Consider the following 10195-nt stretch of genomic DNA (forward strand, 5'->3'; position numbering starts at 1 on the left):
TGTATATGATACACCCCGCATGTCTGCACACTGAAATAAATGCAGGACAAATCCATACACAACAAATGAACAGACAAATGAATGGATGCAGTAGCCTCCCTGCAAGCTTGTATACACACAGTATACAGCACAAACAACATAAGAGGCCAAATCAATTTAAATTGAATTTAAAAAAAGCACATATTCCTCTGCCACTGCAGGACATATTTAACTGAAAGGTAAAGCATGCATGTTAACTAAAATAATTGAACACATATTGGTCCCTGACCAGCCGACCACTGTCGTCATCAGGGAAGATGGCAGGATTGTCCCAGTCCATGTGTGATGGCACTCTGGGGGCCCTCTCCTTCCTCAGGCAGGCCACATTGTGGAGGACAGCACAGGCCATAGTGATGTCACATACCCTTAAAGGGCTGACCCTTAAGTGGTTCAGACAGTGAAAGCGTGCCTTCAGGGGGGCCAAAGGTCATTTCGATCCTGGCCCTTGTCCTGGCATGGGCATGATTATAGGCCTGCTGTGCTTCCTGAGGGTCTATGTATGGTGTGAGGAGAAAAAGGCCCCCAGCAACACACCAGAGAATTCACCTGTCAATACAAAATCTCATCATCACAACCTCATACATAGAGTGACATTCTTGACACAGCCATGATGTGTGTTGGTGGCTCCAACAGTGTGACAGTGCTGCCAGAAACTGCAAGGCAAACCAAAGTCAGATAGTCCAAATGGATTCGATATAAATGTGATTATGTCCCATGCAGAGATGGAAGAATGTACCTTGTATGAAGCGGGTGGCATCTTGGGAGGGACATATGTTTGTGTCTGTCCCCCCATGGATCCCCTCCAACACAGGCCTGCCTTTGTTTTGTGCCAAGGCTATGTCCTCTGCTGGGGTGAGGTCAGCTGATGGTGACCCACCACCCGTGCCTTGCTTGTGTTTTTTTTTTTTTTTTTTGACTGCTAAAACAGTACAGACAATGTGAGCAGGCACCTTCTGGGTACAATGTACACTTGTGCATTGTTAAGTATTAGTCAGGGCGCTTACCATTCTGCAGGATGTTCTTGTATTTAATCTTGACTTGCTGCCATGTCTGTTTTGGCCCAGTCATGTTTAATCTATACACACACACAATACAATACAGCACACATACAGCTACGTTTTCGGAGATGTTAATTAACTATTGGATTGTAATTGTGATGGTTTCAGCGAAGCAGTGAGTGTGTATTTGTGCACTACTTACGCATTCAGGCGGTCTGCAATACTTTGCCACGCTTTCTCTCGTTGTTTTATAACTGCGGCGGTGTTGCCTTTCTTTTTTATTTGATCCTTTACCTCTTCGTAAACCTCCATGAGGATTTCTGCCTCCGACAGGGAAAAGTACGCCGCTCTTGTTGCCATGGTGAATCAGTGAATCTGTGCTCGATGGCGGGGTCTATTTGAGGAAGCCGCATGCGCGCACTGATCCAGGATTGGTTTCACCTGGCTTGATGAATCCGTGTCTGCTCATCCTGGCTTGGTCTTTGTGCAACCCATTAAGCCTGGACGCTCTTGTTTTGGATTCGTTGAACCCAGCTCAGTCATTTATCCTGGATGTCTGAATCCTACTTTTGTGAAACGGGCCCCTGATCACAGCTGTTTGTTTGTTTGTTTGTTTGTTTGTTTGTTTGTTTACAGATTCGTCACTTCCTGCCACCTGAAATCCACGAACTCTTCCAAAGGAAACTCAGAGATCGAGCTCTGCAGGAAATGCCGAACTTCCGCTGGTGCTCTCATGTAAGGACAAGACTCGGGGACAGAGTCCTGCTGAGACAAGACCACACCTGTCTCCACTCCTGTCCTCACACCTGTCTCCACATTGTCTATCCCCACAGTGTCTGTCCCCACAGTGTCTGTCTCCACACCTGTCTCCACAGTGTCTGTCTCCACAGTGTCTGTCCCCACAGTGTCTGTCCCCACAGTGTCTGTCTCCACACCTGTCCCCACAGTGTCTGTCCCCACAGTGTCTGTCTCTGTGTTTCAGTGTTCCTTCGGGATGCTCCATGAGGCCGACAGGTTGAGGATGGACTGTCCCAGCTGTAAGAAGAGCACCTGCTGTCAGTGCAGATCACCTGTAAGAACAACACACACCTGTCTCTCTGATCACAGGTCAGAACCTCCACAGACTAATGTGGTCCTGTGTCTGCAGTGGTCTCCCCAACATCAGGGACTCTCCTGTCACCAGTTCAGAGTCTGGCAGCAGCAAAACCAACCGGACCACCACACCTCCACCACCACCACCCTGCTCAGCTACAACAGCATCGGTACAGACACCACACCACCACCAGGACCTTCATCTGGGTCCATACAGCACCAGGTCCTCCTGACACCAGGTCCCCCTATCACCAGGTCCCCCTGACACCAGGTCCCCCTTAACACCAGCACCTCACGTCACCAAACTTGGAGACGACACATCGTGAAGGCATGGATATTCTTTATTATCCTGGGTCTAAACACATCCCGCTCCCCGTGATCCTGTGGATGCCGCCATTGTGGTTGTTGCTTGCCGGCTGGCTTGTCAGTGTTGCCAGATCGTGGGATGGAAACAAGCCCAAAAGAAGCGACTATCATGCGTTTAAATAACTTACTAGATGGATATATGTAGAGGAAGGTGACGTTTAGAGAGCAAGCCCAAATAAGTAACTCCACTTTAGAAACAAGCCCAAAGTCTCGGCTAATAAGCGGACCTGGCAACCCTGCGGTTTGTCCTCACATTTCTTCCGTCCTCCTGCGTGCTGACGTGGGACGTATCCTGCCTCTCATTGGCTGATGCTCTTTGTCAGTCGTGTCACACTTCTCCAGTTTTCTAGCATGCCAGATATCCAGTCACAGACGAGGGGGCAACTTGATCGTAGGCTTGTTCACACATGAGGACTCATCTTGGCAGAGTATCTGCCGACTCACCTCCGACCCAAGGTGGCTGTCAAGATCCTCTGCGACGTCAAAATCGCAGGTGAAAGTCGTGTAACGTGAACTAGGCTTTAGGGGGACGTGGTGTCAGGAGGACCTGGTGTTTGGAGGTCCTGGTGTTAGAGGGAACAATTTGAAGGTCCTGATGTTAGGGGGACCTTGTGTCAGGAGGACCTGGTGTTAGGGGGAACAATTTGAAGGTCCTGATGTTAGGGGGACCTTGTGTCAGGAGGACCTGGTTTTAGGGGGACCTGGTGCTGTGTGGACCCAGATGAAGGTCTTGGAGTTAGGGGACGTGGTGTTTGAGGGACCTGGTGTTATGACAACCTGGTGTTAGGAGGACCTGGTGTTAGGAGGACCTGGTGTTAGGGGGGCCTGGTGCTGTGTGGATCCAGATGAAGGTGTTAGGAGGACCTGGTGTTAGAGGGAACAATTTGAAGGTCCTGATGTTAGGGTGACTTTGTGACAGGAGGACCTGGTGTTAGGGGGAACAATTTGAAGGTCCTGATGTTAGGGTGACTTTGTGTCAGGAGGACCTGGTTTTAGGGGGACCTGGTGCCGTGTGGACCCAGATGAAGGTCTTGGTGTTAGGAGGACCTGGTGTTAGGGGGACCTGGTGCTGTGTCAGGGTATCCGCGGATCCTTGAAAAGTCTTAAAAAGTCTTAAATTCATGTATCTAAAAGTTAAGGCCTGAAAATGTCTTAAATTCATTAGAAATGTCTCAGATTGGTCTTAAATTCATTACTCAAAGGTCTTAAAATTGTTGCGGAAGGAATATTTAATCTGACTTTATTTCTTTTCTTTTTTTTATTCTCGCGGCACTTTTCTGTGAGTATCCATGCGCCGTCCAATAACGCCGCACGCTGGTGGTAGCACATACACAATGAATGGGTTCGTCGGCGGAGGTCTGCACTTTGCGCGCTCTGTGTGAAAAGGGCTTAATGGCGCGCGCTGGCCACCTGGCGCTCAATATGCTGCTGTAGTGGTTTGTTTTCCAGACATGTGAGTATCTTTGAGCAGTGAAAGTTATTATTTATGACTTTTTACTTGTCAGCAGTGATTTGTTTTCGACAGAGCTCTACGTGCGAGCATTTTACTCGCATTTGCGACTAAAAATAGTTTTGTGCCAGCAAAATAAATCATTCAGCACGCAGTGTGAGTACAGATTTCGGGTCCATGTCATTGGTTTGACATCCCATTAGTCCGACTGTCCGCGGTGCTGAACGGCTCGCGGCGGGCGTATGGTGCGCCGCGACCGGCTTGAGGCGGAGCAGGCTCACAGCTTATGAGTTTGTCATTTTCTTTTTCATTTTAACCCACACCATGATCTTTTCCTGACCCTAACCAAGTGGTTTTTGTGCCTAAACCTAACCAGACCTTAACCACAGGGCATCATGATGATTTCGGAACGGACTTCGGAACAATGAGTTTAATATGGTCGGACCAATGGGCAGTTCCCCAGATTTCAACCAGCAGCAGAAACGAAAGGCGAATCATGCAGGTTGTGGGTTGAACGGGGGTCACAGACAGGAATACGGTGGTCAAATAGCCTACGGAGGCTCTGCGGCGCAAAATAACGGCTTACCGGCGGCGACAGAGAAGTCCGACTCCAGGTCCAGTAGCCTAATTTCCTCTTTTGTTGGCGTCATGACTGCCGTTCACATTTCTCTCTGTGACAGGTAACGGTCCACAAACCTCAACCGCACTTTAGGGACTGTTCTTTACTTGTCAGGGGAGGAGGGTGGCTGGTTGATTTTTTATTTTATTTATTTATTTTATTTTGATCCCCCCCTATGTTAATCACTTATTGATGCTGTTTTTCTATGAATAAGTCAGTAAGTAATTTATTCCATTGAAATATCATTGATGTATTATAGAAAAGTGATTTATCTTTTTATAAATGACAAAAGGCACATCTGCCTCATTTTTGCTGTGGTATCATGATACTACTCAGAACCGTGATACTTTCACTGGTATCATACCGTGGGTCCCAATTTTGGTACCGTGACAACACTAGATGTCACAACCATTCCTTTCGGAGTTACGCAGTGAAGCGGCTCTGGTGCCGCTTAAAAAAGTGTTCCCCCACTTCTAATTTTACAAATTAAGCACTGGTTATAGTACAGCGGGATCCCCCAACCATCGCTTATATTTACAGTTTTTTCGGTCTTAAATTCCATTCAAGGTGGCATTAAAAAGTCTTAAATTTAACTTACTGAAACCTGCAGATACCCTGTGTGTGGACCCAGATGAAGGTCTTGGTGTTAGGGGGACCTGGTGTAAGGGGGACCAGGACCACCAGCTCCCCCTGACACCAGCCCCGCCTGACACCAGCTCCCCCTGACACCAGGTCCTCCTGACACCAGCACCCCCTGACACCAGATCCTCCTGACACCAGGACCTCCTGACACCAGGTCCTCCTGACACCAGGTCCTCCTGACACTAGCTCCCCCTGACACCAGCTCCCCCTAACACCAGCTCCCCCTAACACCAGGTCGTCCACGTGACACCAGGTCCTCCTGACACCAGGTCCTCCTGACACCAGCTCCCCCTGACACCAGCCCCGCCTGACACCAGCTCCCCCTGACACCAGGTCCTCCTGACACCAGGTCCCCCTGACACCAGGTCCCTCTCACACCAGGTCCTCCTGACACCAGGTCCCTCTCACACCAGCTCCTCCTGACACCAGGTCCCTCTCACACCAGGTCCCTCTCACACCAGGTCCTCCTGACACCAGGTCCCACTGACACCAGGTCCCCCTGACACCAGGTCCCCCTAACACCAGCTCCTCCTGACACCAGGTCCCTCTCACACCAGGTCCTCCTGACACCAGGTCCCTCTCACACCAGGTCCTCCAGAGGAACCCTTGTAGTTCTCATCTGCTGAGGGTCTGATCAGTTCTGGTTACTAGTAACTCATGTCTCTGTACTTAGGATGTTGTGTGTTTGGTGTGTTATTCTCTGTAAAGTGTTCTAATGGGTTCTATTATCTGACTCTACTGTGTTTGTCCTCAGAGTGTCCAAACTGTCAGTTTGTCTTCAGTCTGTCCAAAGGTGGCTGTCTTCACTTTACCTGCAGTCAGTGTCAGCATCAGTTCTGTGGAGGCTGCAGTCAGCCCTTCAGTCCTGGATCTGTGAGTTCTACTGTCAGGTTCTACTGTCATCTACTGTTACGTTCTACTGTCACATTCTACTGTCATCAACTGTTGCGTTCTACTGTCAGATTCTTCTGTCACATTGTACTATCACGTTCTACTGACATCGACTCTCAGGTTCTACTGTGCCCTCCTTCTCTTTGCTGAGTGACATTTTGTGGGGTCTGATCATGAAGACGTTCTGCAGTCTGTGTTCCTGTGGTGGTTTTGTCATTCTCGGGGGCAGACAGAGGAAGTCAGCTCTTAACGGGACAAATAGGCTTGTTCCCATAATTACTGTTTTAATCAGGAACCACAGAATTGAGCTCTAAGTTCTTTGACAGACTAGAACCTTGAGAACAGCAGCAGTATGATGGAGGTGTTGAGTTAAAACAGGAAGTGACTCAGCAGTTCCTGGTTCAGATGATCCTCCTCCAGTGTGGACGGGCGTCCCTGCTGATGTCCCTCTGTGGTTCTAAGAGTTTATGATGGAACATATCTGTTGGTGAGACATAACGGAGGAACCGTTCAGGACGTACTCTTCCTTTAAATTATGATATGAAACATGTTGTTGTCCCTGATGTTATGTCTCCCAGATTCATGTTGGACTTCTGTCTCCTGGTGAATTGTCTCCTGACAGATGATTAGATTAGGTTAGAGACAGATGATGATACCAGAGAGGACACGATTGGACACGTTAAGTCTTTTATGGACGAATATAATGATCTGGGTAGAACCATAAAGAAACCATAATGTTCTGATCGACCCCAGCCCTTCAATGGACATGAGTGTCCCCATAACTCCGTCCCACAGGACGTCTGTGAGACAAATAATACAGCTAACTGTCCCTCAGTCACTGCTTCTGGTCTTCTCTGACGTCCTCAGATGTCCTCTGTTGTCCTCTGATGTCCTCTGTTGTCCCCAGGCATGCAGGTTCTCTGCTGACTGTGGAACCAAAGGACTTCACGCCCATCACCCCAGAGACTGTCTGTACCACCTGAGAGACTGGAGCGTGCCCCGCCTACACCTGCTGCTACAGGTGAGACAGGTTGACCCTGAGAGCTCAGGTGTGTGCAGGTGAGGACAGGTCTGATCAGGTGTGTCCTGTCTCAGTATTACAGAGTGTCTCCCACCTGGTTGGAACCAGCCAATAACAGCTCTGCTGGCAGCAGTCAGACAGGTGAGGTCTCTTTGCACTCACTTGGTGGAGTTCTGTCCGTCCCCGTGTCGTTGACCTGTCTGTTTATTTGTAGGACTGTGTTTGGTTTTGGAGCTCAGAGACGACGGCGGCAGGCGGGAGGAGCCGTGCGGACGACCAGCGCTACCTGAGCACAGAGGATACTGCCAGTAAGCCCACAGCTCCCATTAACCCCTCCCACTCTGACCCCAGTAACCCCTCCCACTCTGACCCAGTAACTCCTCCCACTCTGACCCAGTAACCCCTCCCACTCTGACCTAGTAACCCCTCCCACTCTGACCCCAGTAACCCCTCCCACTCTGACCCAGTAACTCCTCCCACTCTGACCCAGTAACCCTTCCCACTCTGACCCAGTAACTTGTCCCACAGGATGCATTATAAGGAGCGTTTGGTGGAGCTGATCAACCGTTGCTGTGCCGACCCAGCGGTCGTCTTCAGCCCGGCAGAGATGATGGCAGAGCTGCAGCGTTGGAACGTCGCCACGCCGACCAGGAAACCAGAGGAACCAGAGCCACTGTACACACACCGCCTCCGCCTGGTCAGTGACATCATCATCATCATCATCATCATACATACGGATTACCAGTGACATCATCAGATTACCTGTGACATCAGTTAGTTTACCTGTGACATCATCAGTTATGCTGTGATCCATTTACGTTGCTATGAGCGGTGAGACTCAAGATGATTTCGTTACTACCTGTCTAAATTGGCGGTATGTGTCCTCATTTGCGTTTGTACCATTTACGACCTTAACGTAAACAAAGATGGATGCCTCCAAGAAAGCAGTTGTCACTATTGCAGTAGCGGAGCCTTTATTATTAGCATCACTGCTAGCTACTTTCACCAACACCAATGGATAAACAACACATACACGACATTCCACGCACAACAACACATCATAAAGCATTCCCATAAGGCGTTATAATGTGTACGAGTCATTCACATGAAGACTCAAATGTGCTAAACAGTAAAAATAATAGTAACGAGCAGAGCCACTTATGGTAAATATAGGGCGCAGCCATCTTTGCTTTTGTCAGTCTTTTGAAACTCGTAGTCCTCTGAGTTCGTACGAGACCGCTACTGTTAGAACCGTCTCAAAGAGGCGTGTCATGACGTGTCGCTGCGTAATCTTGCACAGCTTCCTATCTTTCCTACCATCTTACTAGTGGTACTGTGACATCATCAGTTTACCTGTGAGATCATCAGATGTCATCAAAGAAATAACATGTTTTCTGACATCATGAACTCACAGTTTTTTAACATTTATTGACGACAGGAAAGGTAAAGGTAAAGTTCCACTGATTGTCACACACCTGAGTGTGTGAAATTTGGACATGATCAGATTGTCGTTTTTGTCAGCCAATCACAGAGCAGCATTCTGTCTCTGTCTCCTCAGACTTTGACCAACAGTGTTCCTCTCAGGAAGCCGCCGAGCTTTCTACTCAAACTCAACGACGACCTCTGACCTCTGCTGCGGCTCCTGGAACTCCGCCTCCTCACCTGCTGGCTGACTCTGCCCACTCCTAACATGTCAGCTAATCAGAGGGTTCTGTGTCAGCGCAGTTATCACTAACGTTAATGTAAATGGAGTTCTGAAGGCAAAGTGTACTTCTGGCCACGCCCCCTGTAGTGATGTCGCACCAGGTGAAGGGTGGTCCTCATGTGTCTCCATCCCAGTGACTGATTGTCTCAGTAGTTGTCATGGAAACGTAGCCATACAAACCAAGGGACCAAAGGAAGAGCGAGCAGCCAATCAGAGCTCAGGCCTGAAGTTCACCTTAATGACAGCATTCTGATAAGCTAACGATGCTAACAAGGCTCTGCTCAGTGTTTATCCTCTTGTGTTTGTTAGTGTTAGCGCTTGTTAGCATGTATTAGCATGTGTGAGCAGGACTAACACATCATAGTGTTAGTATATGTTAGCAGTGTTAGCACTTGTTAGCATGTATTAGCATATGATAGCAGGACTAGCACCTGTTAGCCTGTGATAGCAGTGTTGATGCAGGTGAATGACGCAGGTGTGACGACTCCTCTGAACTTAACTTTTTTCTGCACTTTAACTGTTTGAATAAAAACAAATGACATCATCTGGTGAGAACACCTGTTGTCTTCAGGTAACACTTTGTTCCCACAGTAACAGACACAACATGACGTCCAGGTACGACATCAGACAGTTTTCTTGACAACCTTTATTCATCAAACTGAACATCTGTAACATCAGTCTGTCGCTAGATCCTCAGTGAACTGCAGCGGCGAAGCATCATCTTCACTGTGTGAGTGGCGGCGTTGGAGCGCCGTTGGTGGGGTGTTGTCGTTACTGTTTGAGCGGCAGCGGAGCGTCGTCTCTGGGCGGACTGAAGTGGTTGATCTCTTTGACGAGCCTCTCGGCGATGGTTCTCTTGTTGGCAGCGAGGATTCTTCTGGACATCAGGTCCACGTCTCCTCCTGAAGACAGAACGTCTCACAGTTAGTTCGTCCATCTGAGTCATCAGCAGAAACAGAGTCCGTCTGAGTGTCTTTACCCTCCACATCCATCAGGACTCCTCCAGCCTCCGACACAATCAGTGAGCTGGCGGCGACGTCCCAAACATGGATCCCCATCTCATAATACGCCTCAACACAACCAGACGCCACCAGACACATGTTGATGGCTGCAGTTCCTGCGCCGCGCACCCTGAAACACACCGCCAGAGTAAAAATATACAAAGTACACCACAACAGGAGTACTACTGAGTACTGAGAGTATTATTACTGAGAGTATTATCACTGAGAGTCTTTTTGTCGATAGCGCCGTAGGCTCGCTGCGAACAACACTCGACTCTGTAGCTCCTCTTAAAAAGAAGTTAAAAAAGCAAAGAAAGTTCGCTCCTTGGTATAACTCTCAAACCCGTAAGTTAAAACAAATATCGCGAAAA

The 10195-nt window shown here is 48.7% G+C and overlaps 2 protein-coding genes across 3 annotated transcripts in view; one reads left to right on the forward strand and one right to left on the reverse strand.

The window, feature by feature from the left end:
* The first annotated feature begins 7 nt into the window (after positions 1-7).
* On the forward strand, positions 8-9366 carry LOC126382662 (E3 ubiquitin-protein ligase RNF31-like). 2 transcript variants are annotated; one of them, XM_050032664.1, is made up of 9 exons: positions 8-1772; positions 2020-2109; positions 2185-2299; positions 5961-6079; positions 7005-7118; positions 7193-7259; positions 7333-7426; positions 7647-7815; positions 8677-9366. In XM_050032664.1, exons 1-9 carry the CDS (start codon positions 1746-1748, stop codon positions 8743-8745), a joined length of 864 nt encoding a protein of 287 aa, XP_049888621.1. In that variant the 5' UTR covers positions 8-1745; the 3' UTR covers positions 8746-9366. The 2 variants fall into 2 exon arrangements, with proteins under 2 accessions (XP_049888621.1, XP_049888623.1); XM_050032666.1 differs by lacking the exon at positions 2020-2109 and having other exon boundaries at positions 2145-2299.
* An 88-nt stretch (positions 9367-9454) lies between these two features.
* impa1 (inositol monophosphatase 1) overlaps positions 9455-10195 on the reverse strand; it is a 9715-nt gene continuing 8974 nt past the window's right edge. Inside the window, exons 6-7 of the mRNA XM_050032667.1 lie at positions 9803-9954; positions 9455-9725 (exon numbers count right to left, since the gene is read on the reverse strand). Coding sequence (XP_049888624.1) covers positions 9595-9725; positions 9803-9954 — 283 coding nt within the window. The 3' untranslated portion in view covers positions 9455-9594. The remainder of the gene's footprint in view (positions 9726-9802; positions 9955-10195) is intronic.

Source organism: Epinephelus moara, chromosome 21, assembly GCF_006386435.1.
Source record: "Epinephelus moara isolate mb chromosome 21, YSFRI_EMoa_1.0, whole genome shotgun sequence".
Lineage (NCBI taxonomy): Eukaryota > Metazoa > Chordata > Actinopteri > Perciformes > Serranidae > Epinephelus > Epinephelus moara.